Source organism: Megascapheus bottae, chromosome 2 (genome assembly GCF_031878675.1).
Source record: "Megascapheus bottae isolate mThoBot1 chromosome 2, mThoBot2.hap1, whole genome shotgun sequence".
Lineage (NCBI taxonomy): Eukaryota > Metazoa > Chordata > Mammalia > Rodentia > Geomyidae > Megascapheus > Megascapheus bottae.
In genome coordinates this window covers 83,614,401-83,632,180 of record NC_143510.1, presented here as the reverse complement: position 1 = coordinate 83,632,180, position 17,780 = coordinate 83,614,401, and the positions used below count along the sequence as shown (strand labels likewise).

The window sequence follows — 17,780 nt, the reverse complement described above, 5'->3', positions numbered from 1 at the left end:
AACTGAATAAAATCAAATAAACACAAATCAGTATTGTGGTGGTATGTCCCCAGTGGTCTGAGACTCAAGCCCTCTTTCTTTCTGCAGATTCACATCAGCCAGCTCCAGATCTGGTTATGAGGTGGGCTATTTTATTTTTAAATTCCAAGCAAGTAGAAGTTGGCCTGTCTAGGATCTGTAGATGAACTTCAGCCATTATCTAGAAAGATAATGTGACATCGTTTAGAAATGGTCTGCAGAGCTGGGCCATTTGATTCTGTTTCTGGTAGGCACCTTTTCTTGCTGTAAACAGAGATTCTTCAGGTTCATCCAAATCCTTACCATCCTGTCCCCTAAGTGTGCCTGCAGTTGCCAAGTAGAGCACGGGGAAGGGCCCTCTCACAACCTGGTCGTGCTCAGTTGCTCTTGACTGTGACTGGTGGAGGCCAGGCAATTGTGATCGACAATGGCTGCTCAGCCTTTCACCTTTTCCTGTTGTTGCTCTGGGCGACCCTGGATTTCCCCTGTCTTGGGTTGTCACAATTGTGCTGATTTGTGTGTTCTCTACTGGGAAGTGTGTTATATTCCATTCAGCAGATTGCTATAATCTCTGTCCTTGTTCATGTAAGTTCTACACTATCATTACTAATAGGGAGGACTTTCAGTTGTATAATCTCGGCTCTTTCATATTGGAAAAAACCAAAAGAAAAATCATCAAGATGGAGGGTGGGTTACTTCCTGGGTAACATGCTGAGTGCCTGCTGTGGCTATTTGATTCTGAGGGTCAATGTGTAATTGTTTAGTGTTTAGGTGTCTTTGCTCCATCCCGCGCTGGTCATTGAAACTAACCTCTGATTCTCAATTTCTGGACTTTTATCTCCCTAGCAAAGTAAAAGACACTGTTGTCTCCCATTAGGTAAGATTATTCTTGTCTACTTCATAAAAATAGCTCTAAGTCACTAGTGTCTACGCTTGTTCATCATTTTATTGTTCATGATTGTTGCTCTGAATGTACTATGTTATTTCTCTTCTCTTGTTTAACCTTACGGTTAATCTCATGTTGTTACTGTATCTGACTTTGGTACTTGGTATATTGCAAATACATTTGTTTATTTGAAATAGGAAAGGGAAGGGGGAAAACAAGATGATTGGGAGGGCAGGGGAGGGTAACAGGGACAAAAACATGAGAAGGCGTATCAATATGTGAGAAGTAACTCATCTGGTGAATGTAACGATAGCCCCTCTATACATTATCCCAACAATAAAATTTAAAAAATAAAAAAGGATTTATATAAAATGATTACATATGAAATTAGCCTCCAGTCAGGCACCAGTGGCTCACACCTGTAGTCCTAGCAGCTCAGGAGGTTGAGATCTAAAGACTGAGGTTCAAAATCAGCCTGGACTAACAAATCCAAGAGTCTCTTATCTCTAAAAAATGGACTCCAGCAAGAGAGAGGGATTTTTCTGTCCTCTTGTAAAGATTTTTTGCTTGAGTGGGCATTGCCAGTCAAATTGTTCTATTAAATAAACCGCTTGGAGTTAGATTCACCTGGGCATTCTTTTTGTTGACTTAATAAGGAAGAAATCTTGGTACCTCAAACAGCCAAGCAAGAGTTTAACACATTTTCTTCTTTCCTTCATATCTGATGATAACTTTGAGACAATCTGATAGCTGTCTGTATCACAATTGCTGACATTATTGAAGGGGAATTTAAAGTTTTCTTCTCTGTAGATCCCTTTCATGTGCTGATCTGCTGAGCGATGTCACATTCCTGTTTTGTTTGCTCTTCTCTCTGTTCTGCTTTGTGTAGGAAAATCTTGTCTGTTTTGAGATCGAGGGTCATGTCAAACTAAACAAAAAATAGTGTATAGTTTTGTGTGGTATGTAGTTTAAAAATAATCTTGGTTTTTAAAAACTGACATTTAAAGGACATTTTAATGTCTTCTAGTGAAATAAATTTAATTTATTTTTGCGCGGGTTGGGGGGAGGGGTGGTCCTGGGGCTTAAACTCAGGGCCTGGCTGTTTCTGAGCTTGTTTGCTCAAGGCTAGCACTCTACCTCTTTGAGCCATAGCTTCCCTTCTGGCTTTAGATAAGAGTTTCATGGACCTTCCTACCCAGGCTGGCTTCGAACTGTGATCCTTGAACCTCAGCTTCCTGTATAGCTAGAATTACAGGCGTGAGCCATCAGCACCCAGCTTAAATAATATTTTATTTGGCTTGATTCGTATAACTGGCTGTCTTACATGTCTTTAATTTTGCAGACAAGATCTCAGCTAACAGCATAACTTGTTTCCTTAGATATTTTCACATGAAACTTTGTTTCATGTATGTAGTTAACAAACATTTATAGACTACCAGACAGCATTCTGGTTTCTGAGAACAATATTAGTTATAATGACTTGTGCATTATAAGTACTAGCCTACACTAGTCTGTATTTCCCCATGGAAATACTATCATAAATTTCTGAAATAGAATGGGTGAGGAGTTCTGACTGGATTTGGTAAGTGTAAAAATGGAGGCAACCGTGAAGCAAAGGGTTTACTTAGCTTGAACAAATGCTAAGAAGGCCCTCTGCCTAGAGCCATTTCTTGGGGACCATTTTGAGGAATTGTTACAGTGGGAATCAGATTTGGTGTGTTTTCGTTGGCATGTTTGTGTCTCTAGGTAGAACACACACCGAGACGGAGGCTCTGCTTCTCTGAGATGCCAAGAGAAGGCTGAAGGTGCCATTGAACAAGTATGTCGTGTGGCAAACCTCTGCATTGTGCTTTTCAAGGGTAAATAAATGCCACTGAGCTGACAGGGAACAGGACTTCCTGCATACTCATCAAATCCTGGCCATTTCAGGAGCCAGCTTTCCTTAGTGGGGGACAACGCCAAGCACGTCTGTCCCTGTCTGTCCCCAATGCCTTTCCCTTTTCCTTTGCTAGTGTAAATGTTTCCACACTAGTCAGCAAGTCCTGCTGTAGACAAAATTGGAAAGTAGACAAAGTCTCTCAGCCCCCCCACCCCCAACTTCCCTTTCTGTGTCCCCCCACATTCCTTCAGTCAATTAATCAATAATTATCCAGCAATCGCCACTCCCAGGATACATTTATGCTTAGGATGCTATTTTATGGTGGGCAAAGATTAATCACTTAGTCTTGCCTGGGCCTGGTGTACATCTGGCCACCCAGTTGCTCAAGAATGATGGTTGTTTTTTCTCCTTGTCAACAGTATCTGCAATTGTATTATCACTATCTTCTACTTCCTTGTGAATCTCATGAATCTAGCTGCTTCCCTCTCCCTCTCACCCTTCTGTGGATAAAACTTCCACAGTCTCTTGCAGAGGTAGCATCCTACTTAACCTTCTTCATTCCATTTTTTTTTGGGGGGGGGGTCATGGGGCTTGAGCTCAGGGCCTGGGCATTGTCCCTGGGCTCTTCAGCTCAAGGCTACTGCCCTACCTCTGGAGCCATAGCCCCACTTCCTGTTTTTCTAGTGATTAATTGGAGATAAGAGTCTCATGTTCTTTAGTGCCCAGGCTGGCTTTGAACTGTGATCCTCAGATCTCAGCCTCCTGAGTCGCTAGGATTACCAATGTGAGCCACCGTGCCCAGCTCTTCTTTCCATTTTTTAACCTCATATAACACATTGTACAAACAGCACTCAAGAGTTCTCTCCTGAATGTATAAAATCCAGAGTTCCCAGCTTAAAACAACTGTGGCTTGTTGTGCCTCTGAGTTCTCCTTGACCTGACCATCTGTCTGGCCTCATTCTGAGGCAATACTTTGCTATCTACCCTCTGCTTCCATTCTGTGTCTCTACCATCCCAGTGTGAGTTCTTATCCTTGGCAATCCTACAAGCTGTTCCCTCTGCATACAGGGTTCTTCTCTTTGATCTATACCTAATTGAGTCCCCACCCCTCACATCCTCCCTCCCTCTCTCCCTCCCTCCCTCCCTCCTTTCCTCCCTCCCTCCCTCCCCCCCCTTTCTTTTTTTCTTTCTTTCTTTCCTTTCATCAGTTGTGGGGCTTGAATTCTTGGCCTTGGCAAGTACTATACCATTTTGAGTCACAGTGCCATTTTTGGTTTTCTGGTGGTTAATTGGAGATAAGAATCTCACGGAGTTTCATGCCTGGGGTGGCTTTGAATAGAGATCCTCAGATCTCAGCCTCCTGAGTAGCTAGGATTACAGGAGTGAGCCACTGGCATCTAGCATATCTGTTTCATTTCAATGTCACCTCACAGAGTGGTCATTCCAGATCCCTAAGTTTGTGTGATGTGACAATTAAGCTACTGTGTCACACCTCTCATTTTAGTTGTACACATAGCACTTTATTTAATAAAGAAGTAATGGCATCTCATTTGTATCATCTCTCCCTCTGCTGAATTGTTGGGTTCAGGAGAACATTCCCCCACAGGCGCTACTCCAGTGCCTAGGAGAGCCTGATGCACCATAGACACTGCAGATAAATTTGCAAACATTGCTGACACACTTCCGCAAGGAGCACCCTGTATAAATTAGACCATCGAAGTGAGGAGAGGTCTGTGAACGGACTGACAGTCTAACTTGTGGGGATGGAGTGAAAAATAAAAATGCAAAGCCCTGCATTGAAGTCATACTAAGAACTTTCAGAGACATGATAAATTCTATGGGACTTGAGACATATACATGCTAAGGCCAAAGAAGGCTATGCATAAAAATGGTTGACAAAGACTCAAGAGCTGTGTGCTGTTGAGCATACAAAATGATTCATTTCTGAATTCCAAGAAAAGGAAACAGGAGACCTTTTTTGAGTTGCCATTGTTGCTGGTTTTTGCTTTCTTTTCCTTTTGTTTTGTTTGTTTTATTTGGGAGGGTAAGGGAGGACACAGAAAAGGTGGAACAAGAGTGAATAAATGCAACAGTGGTACTCACTAGAAACTATGTGGAAAATGAACTATACATCTTGTGAGTGGGGATGGGAGGGGAAAACGGGAGAGTGAGTGAAGGGGAGACATGGTTCAAAAACCCCGCACTCATTACGCTTTGCCTGATTCGTGTAACTGTAATCCTTATGCATATCAACTCGAGAATAACAATCATAAAAAGAAAAAGAAAAAATGTCAAGAGCAGGAGCCAGCTAAGGGGTGTGGAGAGTGGGGAAAGAAGAGCTAAGCAGGATGGCTCAAGTAATCCTCCAGGGAAGATGGAAGGGGGAGAGGAGGTTCATGAAGGAGATATCACAGAGGAGACACTCTAGAAAGAGGGGACAGAAAGGAAAGTGGCCTTGAGGTGGAGCTGGTCCGAAGAGGTAGAATATAAAGGGCCTTGGGGAGCACATAGGGTTATGAGTAGGGGGAAGACATAATCTGGCCTTGATTAGGCAACCATTATTCCATTAGAACAGAGCCCAGGGTAACAGGAGGAGGGCTCTTTCTGAGACCACAGCACCATCTAGGCAGGAGAGGGCAGTGGCTGCTATCAGTGGGGAGTGGAGAAAGGTTCAGGTTCCTGACACAAATCTCAGGGAGGGTCATAGTGTCTATGGATAGTTGAATGTTGGGTGGATAAGGAAAGAGAGGGGCCACACAATTAGGAGACTATGTGGTCTAAAAACAAAAACAATTTTAGGGGAAATAAATACACAAGTTATCTTTCCTTTGTTGTCATGTACTTGTAGTAAAAGTAATCCAAGGAGTTAGATCAGAAGACACAGGGCAAGAGTCTCATCTTCCGGGGGTCACTGAAGCCAGACTCCCTCAGAAGACAAGAGGTGGACTTAGAATTCTCACTGGGGCTGGCTGATCTCCTAGAAAGAGGCTTGGCTGGTAAAGTGAAAAAGGCAGGTGCCCTTTGTGACAGTTGGCACTAGGCTAGATTCGCTGTGTATAAGGGAGACCCAGAGCCCAGACAGGACCTGATCCCTGGGGCTCTGGAGGGCTAAGGAGATGGGGGCTGCACTGTGATGGTATCTTGCTGAATAGCGACCCCGCGTGGCTTCATGGGCAATGACAGTTCTGACACCATCTCTGTCTAAATCATCTTTTCAGATTTTAAGACACCCCCCCCTCCACCTTTGGGGGGGCGCTGTGTATTATATAAACTTAGATGGAATAGACCCTCTGGAAATTAGGCTTATGGGAACACTGAGGGGCAATTTGAGGAAATAAGCACTTGCTCTAGGCTATGGCTGTTCAAATGTTACATTTTAGCAGTGGAAGGAGAGACCTCTGATAGCTTGGATGTGTGTGGCTCTGATTGCTAACGTATTTCATCTCTCCAGTCTGCACTAGCTCGCAGGGTGAACAAACCCATCTGTTTGGGGGTAGTAAAAGAATTTTATCAGCTGGAAGCAGATGACTGGCTCCTATAGTCCTAGATCCTCAGGAGGCTGAGAGCAGAGGGTTTTGGTTCAAAGCCAGCCCCAGAAGGAAAGTCAGCAAGACTTCTTCCAGGTTGGCACCATTCCTAGGAGCTTAATAACTCCCAGGATTTCAAGGCATGCTTCCATCTCCCCCACCCAATTGGTGAAGAGGACGTGTCTTCCCCCCAGATTTCCCAGCACACTTAATCCTCATGTGTCCTCAGCTCTGAGAGAGTTCAGTATTCATACTGGATGGCTGCTCACCTAATCAACCTTTTTTCCCCCTTCCTCATCAACAACCCAAATTCCTTTACAGTCAGAAATGGCATACGGCTGAATTCTGGCTGATAAACATGAGCAGAAGTGCTCTTTAGTTTCTCATTTCTGATTAATTGGACTTGATCCCCAGAGAGATCTTGGAACCCCGCCCCCCATATTTCAGAAGGGTGAAGGGTGGATCAATCATATAGAAAGAATCTGGGCATAGAAATTGCTTCATAGAAGAGGATCATTCACCAAGTAGAAGTCCACTCATGTGAACAGGAAGTGAATGATTGTAACAATGTGCTAAGTATTTAGGCCAGTATACACACACACACACACACACACACACACGTGTAGAGAGAGAGGGAGGGAGAGAAAAAAAACTAGAGCTACTAGTCAAAAGTTACCTTGAGGTACCAGGAAGTCAGTAGCAAATAATCAGGTTAAACTTTGGACCCCAGTGCCTAACTCTACAACCCCATCAGGGTTGACTTTGTTATGGCGCTGTCTTCTGTAGGCCTGAGCAGACCTGCAGCCGTTCTACAGTCATTGGGTATTACACAAGGTCCCTGATGCACTGGGCCAGTGGGCTAAGCTCTGTGAGTAGATGCAGATGCCAGAGGTGAATCTGGGTCCTCATGTCACCCCCCACCCCGGTGTGTGATGGAGGATGACTGAGCATTCAGATTTTAGGAGCTTTGGTTATGATTTAGCTGGCAGCAATGTTCAGATTCAATAATGAAATCAAACCCTCAGGGAATCTAAGCCTCTGTGTCTGTCAAGCTTCTATTCTCAACATGACAGTGCCCACTGTCCTATCTGAAGGTACAAGCCACCATCTTTACGAGTTCTGTGAGCTCAGCAGGCTGGGGTATGTTGGAGGCAAACACACCCATTGTGGAGTCTTTGAGTATGGTCTCTCTTCTTCCCTCTCTATTGCCCAAATCATCTCAGCCCAGAAGTGAGGCTATTTCACACAACGAATCCACTTCATCTCTCCCTGCCCTGATTGAATAAAAGCATGGAACACTTGGTGTTGACTGGCAGGAACCCAGTACTAGTGTGTCTGATTTCCAAGTGATATTTATACCCTATTCATTCGCAACAAATTTCTAGAACAGTACTAGAGATGACACATTGCTCTCACGAGGTTGTGACTCAATGAAAACCAAGTGATCAGGACCATCAACCCTCCACCAGCTGCTTCCTGCGTATTATTTTATTCTGCTTCTTTTTCTTTCCACAAGTGAAAAATGAACGCCATAGGAAATGTGTAAATATGGTAGTGGTTTGTATTTCACAAATAGCTATATTTATAAAGCCACCGGTGGATGAGACTTTCCACATGGAGGTTAATTTGAGTCACTTGGACTTTAGCAAAACTTGAATCCCATTCTATCTTTGTCCTTTGGAAGATTTCATCTTTCTTTTACCCTGAAAATTTCAGAGTCGAGAAACTCCATTCATTGTAAATGGGTCAAGTGAATTGAGTTCTCAGTACAGAAGTTCTGTGGTTCGTTTCCTGTTCAAGGATAACAATGATGCCATCAACAGTGAAATAATAACAGCCAAAATTTATATATCACTTACCCTCTGTCAATGACAGCTCTAGTTCTGTCTGGAGTAGTCACTCCTTTTCTCTGAATCAGCAGAGAAAAAGGACCCCAATCAAGTAAAGCAATCTATCTATCATCTATCTATCTATCTATCTATCTATCTATCTATCTATCTATCTATCTATCTATCTATCTTTTGGGGGCCAGGTGGTGGTGGCTCATGTCTGTAGTCCTACCTACTTAGGAGACTAGAATCTGAGGATCAAGGTTTGAAGCCAGCTCAGGTAGAACAGTCTGTGAGATTCTTATTTCCAGTTAACTACCAAAAAATCTGGGAGTGGAGCTTTGCTTCAAGGAATAGAGCACTGGGATGAGTAAAGGAGTGTGACCCGACCCTGAGTTCGAGCCCCATGACTGGCCCACAGGCAAGCGCGCGCGCGCGCGCGCGCGCGCACACACACACACACACACACACACACACACATATGATTTGTGGCTATAACTTTCTAGTGTCACATGTATTTTGGTAAAATAATACTGTATATCTGTTGAGCTCTTACAGCATACCAGATGCCATGGCACGCCAAGCATCATCCACTTCTTGTTTTACTTTGTTCCTTCCTCAGAGACTGCCAGGAGACCATCTTTCATTTATTTATTTTTTAAGTGGTGCTGATACGGGGGCTTGAACACAGGGCATGGGCTCTGTGGCTGAGCATTTTGTAATGCTCCTGACTGGTGCTCTACCACTTGAGCCACAGCTCCACTTCTAACTTTTTTTTGCCAGTCATGGGCTTGAGCTCAGGGACTGAGCACTGTCCTTGGACTTTCTCAAGGTTAGAGCTCTACCACTTGAGCCTCAGCACCATTTCTGGCTTTTTTCTGTGTATGGGGTACTGAGGAATCGAACCTGGGTCTTCGTGCATGCTAGGCAAGCACTCTACCACTAGGCCAAACTCCCAGCCCCCACTTCTAACTTTTTGATGGTTAATTGAAGTTGAGAGTCACAGATTTTCCTGCCTGGGCTGACTTTGAACCATAATCCTCAGATCTCAGCCTACTCAGTAGCTAGGATTACAGGCATCAGCCAATTTAGTCTGGTGGAAGATGCTTTTGTGAATCTACATTTTCCAGCAGAGAAAAATAGAGCTCAAGGGGAGTCAGCAACTCACCCCAGCCATGGAGCTGGAGTTGGGACATGTTTGCATTTCTGAAACGGATGCCGTATCATCTTGCTTGGACTAGAGAAGAATGAATAAAATCCACTGGCAGTGATTTGGCCCCGGAAGCTGCCCCTTTCCTTGTCTTTTTGTTGTATGGTTCAAGAGACCCACAGCAGGTGCAGTTGCTGTCAACAAAAGGCAAGTGTCTTTGGACAGGCACAAGATGGGCTCTCCAGGAGACACAGAAGAGCCTCAGACCCAGGCTATCCATGACACAGTCATCACACACAAGTCTCCCGGATTTTGTAGCTAGATGGTGCTGCCATGCCCTTTGAATTCTCGCGGAAACATCGCCTGTTCATGGTAAAGCAAACATTGAATGTTGCGTGCTCAGGAAAACATCTCTTTCAACTCCAGTTGAAGTTTGCTAAAAATAGAAGTCAACCCAAGAGACATTTTGGGGGTGCTAAAGCAAGGATGACCAGAGATCGTGTGGGAATTACAATGGTTGGTTTATCTCCAATCTGATTTTTAGACTCAGTTCTGTCTCAGAGCACTGCTTCACCTTGGTAATTTTTCTCTCTCTCTCTCTCTCTTCTTTTTAGATTCCAGCATCTTTATTTGTTAAATAATGGGGTGGTCGCAATGGATTTTAGATTCCCTTCTTGCTCCTAAGGTTTATGACTACGTACTTTTCTTCTGTGTTCCAAAACATGGAGTGACATGGTCCTGGCTTCATGGTGGAATCGGGCTTTTAAATCCAAGCTAATCCCAGGGCTTCTTTGCTTTGGATCTGCTGTGTGTGAAAGAACAGCTCTCCTTCTTTCTGTTAAGAGAAACACCATTTTTCCCTGGATAGGTTAGTAAGATGTAGCACATCACAAGACATCCATTCTAATTGAATTGCAGATAACCAACTAATAGTTTAGTTTCAGTATGTCTCTTGGCGCTCTCTTGTGGAGGAGGGAGGAAGTGGAGGAAGGGATCAGAGATTTGAGGTACTGGCTGGGAACTTGTTACATAGGGTCTCTCTACTCATAGGTCTGGTTTGGGTTGTGTAGATGGGAAAGTGGGGCTTAGAGGTGAGAAGTAGCTTGTCCCAGGCTTGGAGGGTTTTTTTTCTCTCCTTTAGGATAATCTTTTTTATTGTAATTAATAGAAGGGTTACATTCACCAGATACCCTGTCTCATAACATGGTCCCCATTTCCCTCCCACTCCCCCCCCCCCCCGCTTATCTTGATTCCCCCCCACTATCCAATTTTAAATAGCCAATTAAGCACATATAAAATATATCAGATAACAAGGTGAAATATTGTAACAATATGAGATAACCAAGGGACAGCAAAAGAGATGAGAGACAACATAGTATATTAAGAACAGCAATCACTCACAATATGGCTTTTGTTTCCTTATCCTGAAGGTCTTTACATTTAGCATCATACTATGTGGCCTTATGTCTCTAGATTTTTTCTATTGTAAATCTCTGCTGGGAGAGCCCAAGGTTTCTACTGATTAGGACAAATGAGGGAAACCATTGAGCCTATGTTCTTTGAATCTGGCTTATTTCACTTAATATGATTTTTTTCTGAGTCTTCCCATTTGGCTTGGAGGGTTTTATATGAATAATCTGTGGCTGCAAGCAAGGAGTGTTTGAATTACCCATACTTTTCCTAACATCCAATATAGTAAGAGGGGGGCATGAACAAGATGCCTTCACTTTATTTTAGTTTATGAGTTTTGTTGATCATGGGGCTTGAATTCAGGGTCTGGGTGATATCCCTGAGCTGTTTTTGTTCAAGGCTGGTGCTCTGCCACATTAAGCCACAGCTCTACTTCTTGTTTTCCAGTGGTTGATTGGAGATAAGAGTCTCTTAGACTTTCCTGCTCCAACTGAGTTGAAGTGTGATCCTCAGCTTACAGCCTCCTGAGTACTTAGGATTACAAGCGTGAGTCGCTGGTGCCTGGTGGTGTTTTACTTTAAGTGGGGCATCAGATGAACAAAAGAAAGACTTGCAGCACATACATCTGTCTTCTGCAGTATTCCATTCTGTGTTTTCCTTATGTTTCTAAATTACTATTATTTTTTAAAAGTATTATATTTTTATTTATTTTTTGTTCCAGTATTGGAAGTTGAACCCAGGGCCTCACTCTCACTTGATTTTCCCCCCTATAGCTACTACTCTACCACTTGAACCTCATGTCCACTCTTCTCTCAACTCTTTTGCTGTCCCTTGGTTATCTCATATTGTTACAGTATCTCACTTTGTTATCTGACATATTGGATATATTTGTATTTGGTTATTTGAAATTGGATAGGGAAGGAGGGAAAACAAGATGAGGGGCAGGGGTGGGGGGGGGAGGGAAATGGGGACCAAGAAATGAGAAAGGGTATCAATGTATGTGAAGTAATGTACCTTCTATCTGGTGAATAGAATGTAACCCTTCTATTAATGACAATAAAAAATATGGGAAAAAAGAGAAGTGCTTGCTCAGTGTGGAGGGACGGTCTGTGTACTTGTTCCATAAAGATGGGCTTCTCTTGGTTCGAGGACAAGTGGGGGTAGAAACCCGCTCCTCCCTCCTTGGAACACACTGGAGCTGGAGAGCTCTGCATTAGTCCAGGGCCTGAGGGTCTTCCGTCATGTTAGCATGGGCAGACTCAGCAATGCCTGTAGATTCCCTAGAGGGAGAACTTGGAGTGATAAAGCACACATGAAGATCTGCTAACAACAGGATAGGGCGTGGACTGGAGCCAGATTCCATCCAGATACTTCTCCCACTGCAGATGGGACTCTACGTGGTTTGAGCTGGTGAGGGGAAAGGGTGACTCATAGATTTCTCCTGTGGATGGCTTGGGGACACAGTGATAGCAGCTAGCATGCATTACGAAGGTACCACGCAAACTCCTTGTGGGTATAGCTTTGTTGAATCTCCATCATGTCTCTACAAACCAGGCAGCATTCACTCCCATTTTCAAGAGGAGAAAACTGAGTCGAACTTGAGATACAATTCACAAATAGCTGATCTAGGCTTGCGTTTCTACCACTTGAGTCTTGACCCCAGCTGCTTTGCTTCTATTTTGTGTTCCAGGCAGGGTATCTTTTGCCTAGGCTGGCCTCAGACACCAGTCTCACCTCTACTTTGCTGAGTAGCTGGGACCATAGGTACATATCCGTATCAGGGAATCCCAGCCAAGTCTTGGAGCTACTAAAGCACGCATACCCGAACTTCAGTCAAAATACCACTTAGAATGGCTGCTGGGGGCTTTGAGTCCCCAGAATTTCCTTCACTTTTCTATGGATCCTGGCAGAGCAGGCTCTGATGATCAATCGCAGGACACCTCCAGGTAAAGAAATGCAGATACCAGCAGGTGGAAGCTGGGCTGGATTTCATTCCAGTGCCAAATCCTCTATGTGAGGGTCTCCACTGAATCGGCTACACATGGAAATGGCACCAGAGATTAAACCAGTGCCATATTCACAGAATGCCCCGTGGCTTTCTTTCAAAAGATTAGACCAAGGAACTTGCAAACATAGACACAATACTTTTAGCTTCTTGTGAGGTGACACAATCTTGGACATGTTTTCTGTGATTTTCCAGCCAGTATCCTCCACAGCACTCAAACTCTTTCCCATTGTTCACTTCCATTTTCTCGTCCCATGGCACATGGCGTCTTGGAATCAGATACTGTGTCTTGGGTTCTTGGAGAATCTATCAGTTACCAAAAGTTGGTCTTGACAGATGACTTTAAATGTGGTGGCTCAGAACATTCATTTATTAAGGTCTGGGAATGGTGCTCACACCTACAGTTCCAGTTATTTGGGAGACAGAGGTTGTGAGGATCATGGCTTGAGACCAGCTTGAACCCCAGCTCAACAAATAAATGGGCTATGTTGCTGCACATCTATGATCCCAGCTACAGGGGAAGTGCAGGTAGGAGGATCCCCTGGGCTGAAAAGTACAAGACCTTCTCTGGAAAATAACAAAAGGTAAAGGGACTCTGGGATCTTAAGCAAGGGTGAAACCTTGGGTTCAAACTTCAGTCCTGTCAAGAAAAAAGAATGAAAGATGCAAATTTGTTCTCATACCGTTCTGGAGGCCAGAATTTGGATATATTTCCTCCACAGACTCAGAGGTGGGGTGGGGGAATCCTTCCCGGTCTCTTCTAGATGTTTGTGGCCCCATAGTGCAACTCTGGTCATGCCTTTCCCCTCTCCTCTGTGTGCCTCTAATGAGGTCACTTGTCACTTGACTTACAATTCACTTGGAGAATCCAATATGTTGTTATCTCAAGTTCTTTAATTTAGTTGCATCTGCAAGGAGATTCTTTGTCCAAATCACAGTCACACATTCTGGAGGCGAGGACACAGGAGTGTCTTTTGCAGGGCCACCCTTCAGCTACACCAGACCCAATCTATCATTCGAGCCCTGCAACATGTGTCCCAGTTCTGACTGACCTACATCTCAGGACTGGGTTTCCTGGCCTCTTCATAATCAGGTTATTGATGAGGCTGCTCAAAAGGATCACTCAGTTCTTCCAAACAGAAATGGCAGTTTCCTGGAGGATTGGTTTGTGGACATCATTTCCTGTGTGCTTACCATGATACTCAACAGGACTGGGGCCTGATCTTCGGTCTATGAGATTTCAGTGGCAGCAGCAGGTCATGCTGGAATCCCAACCATATCCCTGAGTCTCACTATATGGCTTTGAGGGCCAACTTTCATTTTCCTTCCCTTTTTGCCTCCATAACTACAGAGGGCTGCTCTGGTGCCCCAGGGCCAGGTGAGCTTACCTGCTAAGTTTACATGGCCTGAGTCTGATTCTCCTGGTCTTGTGGAAGTAGGTAATATGATCACCAGAACTGAATAATTCTGCTTTCTTTTGGGATCTTGGATCTTCAGAATGATTCTGGTTGCACAGTTGGAACCAGTTCTGTTCCTAAAGATATGTGCATGTGTTTCGACCACTAGATGGCAGTGCAGCACAAGCTATTTCCAACCAAAGACATGATTTCCCCGAGGGAGGTGGTGAGGCAGCCTCTGATTAGTTCATTATGCATCGCCTTTGTATTCATTAGTAAATACACCCCGAAGAGAAATATTAGGAAATGATGCAAAGGCAAAGTTGATAGGTCATGGCCATATCTTCATTCTGTCTTCAGAACATACTATTTATACATTCACAGTGAAGTTCAGAGTGAGTGTTAATGATGATATGTGTTCCTGTTTCCAGTGGTCTTGATTATTTTGTGTGGACTGACTTTCTGGCAGGTCTTATGACATAGTTGTTGGTTTTGCCTTCTAATGTGGTGGATTGAGGCTTAGAGTGCTGAAATTTCTTTGTTTGCCAGTGAGACTTGAAGTTGTTGTCATTTCTTTGTTAGTGACTATTAGTTTGAACTCCTTGCTATTTTTTCAGTGTGAAAAAATACACCAAATGTTGAATCCCAATGCACGATGTGACATCACACCAGCTTTGGATTCTCTACTAGAGATCTGTTGTTAGAGCGGTAAATCTCAGCTCTATGATTCAGAGTTCCAGAAACTTTCTATTCCATGTTCCACATATGGTCCTATGCAACACTGTTGCAATTTCTGTCATGGAAAAACTTACCCCAGAAGAAAAGTTTCCTGAGTTCCCTCTGTCCAGGATCTCATCTCCTCTCCTTCTCTGGGCTACATGCTTCTTGGAGGCAGTTACCATGTCTGATTTGTTTTCCTGTTCTCTCAGTCCTATACCTGGCCTTCAGAAGATGATTTAATAAAATGCTTACTGAACTGGATGTAATTTAAAGACATTTAAATATAAGACATCGCAACCTGCAGAAAAGATTGCCTGTGTACACAGACAGGATATTAAAGGGGGTTTGGGGTTTGTTTTTGGTGATAGTTCACAGCTCAGTCCAAATAAAACTTCCTACGGTGGTGAAAAGAATTGATGTCTGAGTTATTCCATGTACTGGCTGTTAGCCACACGTTTCTAATGAGCATTTGAAGACTGGCTAGTGAGGAAAACAGAGATATTTACTCTTTAATTTTATTCAGTTTAAATTCACGTCACCCAGCACTAGAGTATAGTTAGTTCCTGCTATTTTGGACATGTTTGGGAAGAAATACATCTTTTCTGACCACCTCTCTGAGTGCTTAGCTGGATTCCATGTAACAAAGGAAAAGCTCACAAGGGGCTATCATGCACATGTGATTAAAAGTTCTCACCATCTTGGAGTTTTCACAAGGAAATGAAGACCTAGAGAAACCAAGTGAGCCTGGGTACTTCTCTGCTGGGTGTGATGAAGGTCAAAGCGTGGTGAGATGGTGCTAGAACAGAAGGCTGAGCTTCGTCTATTCAGCTAAGGGAAACTCATTGAGGGCTGCTCAGTGGAAGGCTTTCTGTATCCGCATGTCATCAGAGATAAAGAGACTTCTTTAGTGCAGGTGCAGGGAGATGCCTCTCATGCGAGGGTGGTGGGGCCCCTTCAGCAGAAGATGAGAAAGTGCCTCATGTACTCTCCATTCCTTCCATTCTCCCAGCTTGAAATATCTACTATGCCAGTGCGCCATACTTTGAGATACCATAATCTGAGAATTATACTTCAGTATTTAAAAATCAACAGGATAAATCATCAACTTCAAGTTTCTTTCACATTTTCCAATCCTTTCTCCAATAATAATGTCTGCCACATACACAGGGCCAGGAACAAAGAAGGCTTATTACTCACAGAAATGGAAATATCTAGAGCACTTTTTTTGTTACTTTATTTTTTTCAGCAGTCCCCTGAGTTCCTTTTCCAAGGCAGGATATGTGCCTGGCAGTGAGTGGTGACACAGGAGAGTACCCCAAGCTCAAAGAAGTGAATCTTTTATAACGATGATAATTAATAATAACAATTAAAATAATCTTTTTATAACAAGCCACCCTGCCTGACTTCTACCCCAGGGAGAGACAGTCTGTATATTATAGTGAATAGGAAATGGATTCTCCAACTAGAAACACTGGTTGTGGATTCCATGGCTGTGTGCTACATAGGTGTTCTTGAAAGATGGTCTTGAGCAAATGGTCTTGAGCAGTTTGTACTTCTGTTCTGAGCATCACCAGTGGAAGAGATGTGCGTGGGACTCATCACTTCCGTGGCTTAGGTGCATCATGTTGATTCCATTGTTGTGAGTTTCCTGGGTGCAGAGGAAAGCTCACCCCATTGTCTAGCTCCACGTGGTCCCCAGCGAAGCCATTGTCATGAAGTAAGTAAGTGCCCTGTATTCAACGACCACATCCAGCTCTTCATATCCAAGGCCAGGGTAGGAAGGGGAAACAGGTTTAAGGATTCTTCTAAGGAGTCTTGTCCATTTGAGCTCTGTGTCTTGCATGTTGGGACATTGTTGCATGCTAGGAAGGCAAAGGCACCTGTAAATACCTCTTCCCTTTTCCCTATTTGCTGAGCATGGAAACTAAATATGCAGAACTCTAAGACCATTCCTGTGATACTAATCTGGGTCCCAACTCTATCTCTAGGGTGATGGATTTTTTTTTTCTGGTATAAGAAAAAAGTTACTTACATTTTTTTGTTTGGTTATTTTTGAGTCAGAGTCTTACTATGTAGCCCAGGTTTATTTCAAACTCATGAATTTCCCTTCCAAGAGGTAGGATTATAGGAGTTCACTACTGTTCTTGGTTTCTATTGAAGGTGTGTGTGTGTGTGTGTGTGTGTGTGTGTGTGTGTGTGTGTGTGCCAGTTCTGTGGCTTGTCACAGGGTCTGGGAACTATCCATGAGCTTTTTGCTCAAGGCTAATGCTCTACAACTTGAGTCACAGCTCCAGTGTGTGTTCTCTCTCTGTCTCTCTCTGTCTCTCTCTCTCTGTGTCTCTCTCTCTCTGTCTCTCTCTCTCTCTGTCTCTCTCTGTCTCTCTCTCTGTCTCTCTGTCTCTCTCTCTCTCTCTCTCTCTCTCTCTCTCTCTCTCTCTCTCTCTCTCTCTCTCTCTCTCTCTCTCTCCCTCTCTGTCTCTCTCTGTCTGTCTGTCTGTCTCTCTCTCTCTCCTCTCTCTTGCTGGTTAATTGGAGGTAAAAGTCTCACAGACTCTCCTGCCTAGACTGGCTTTGAACTATAATCCTTCAATATCAGCCTCCTGAGTATCTAGGATTATAGGTGTGGGCCACTGGTGCCTGGGTAAAGAATTTTTTAAAATACAATTAATATTCTAGAATGTAAGTTCCACCAGATGAAGTAATTTTGGGGAAAATGGATCCTGAATATATTTTTTGTTGACTGAGTTAAATAAAAAAATTACTTGGTTTTTGCTGCATTTTCAGCATGCAATTAGGCATTTGATATGATTCGTTTGCTTTGCACATGAATTGAGTGTTGTGCTGTCCCTCTTTTGCAGATGAAGAGAATGAGGCTTAGAAAAATTAAGACTTACCTGAGGCATGCTGGAGTTGTGAACCTAGGCAGACTCCAAACACATTGTTTCTTTGCCCATGAAAG

General features: G+C 43.6%; 1 protein-coding gene across 1 annotated transcript in view; it reads right to left on the bottom strand.

Moving 5' to 3' along the window:
- Stab2 (stabilin 2) overlaps positions 1-15,003 on the bottom strand; it is a 139,527-nt gene extending 124,524 nt beyond the window's left edge. Inside the window, exon 1 of the mRNA XM_090353973.1 lies at positions 14,914-15,003. Within this exon, the coding sequence (XP_090210099.1) occupies positions 14,914-15,003 (90 nt within the window). The remainder of the gene's footprint in view (positions 1-14,913) is intronic.
- Between the last annotated feature and the right edge of the window lie 2,777 nt (positions 15,004-17,780).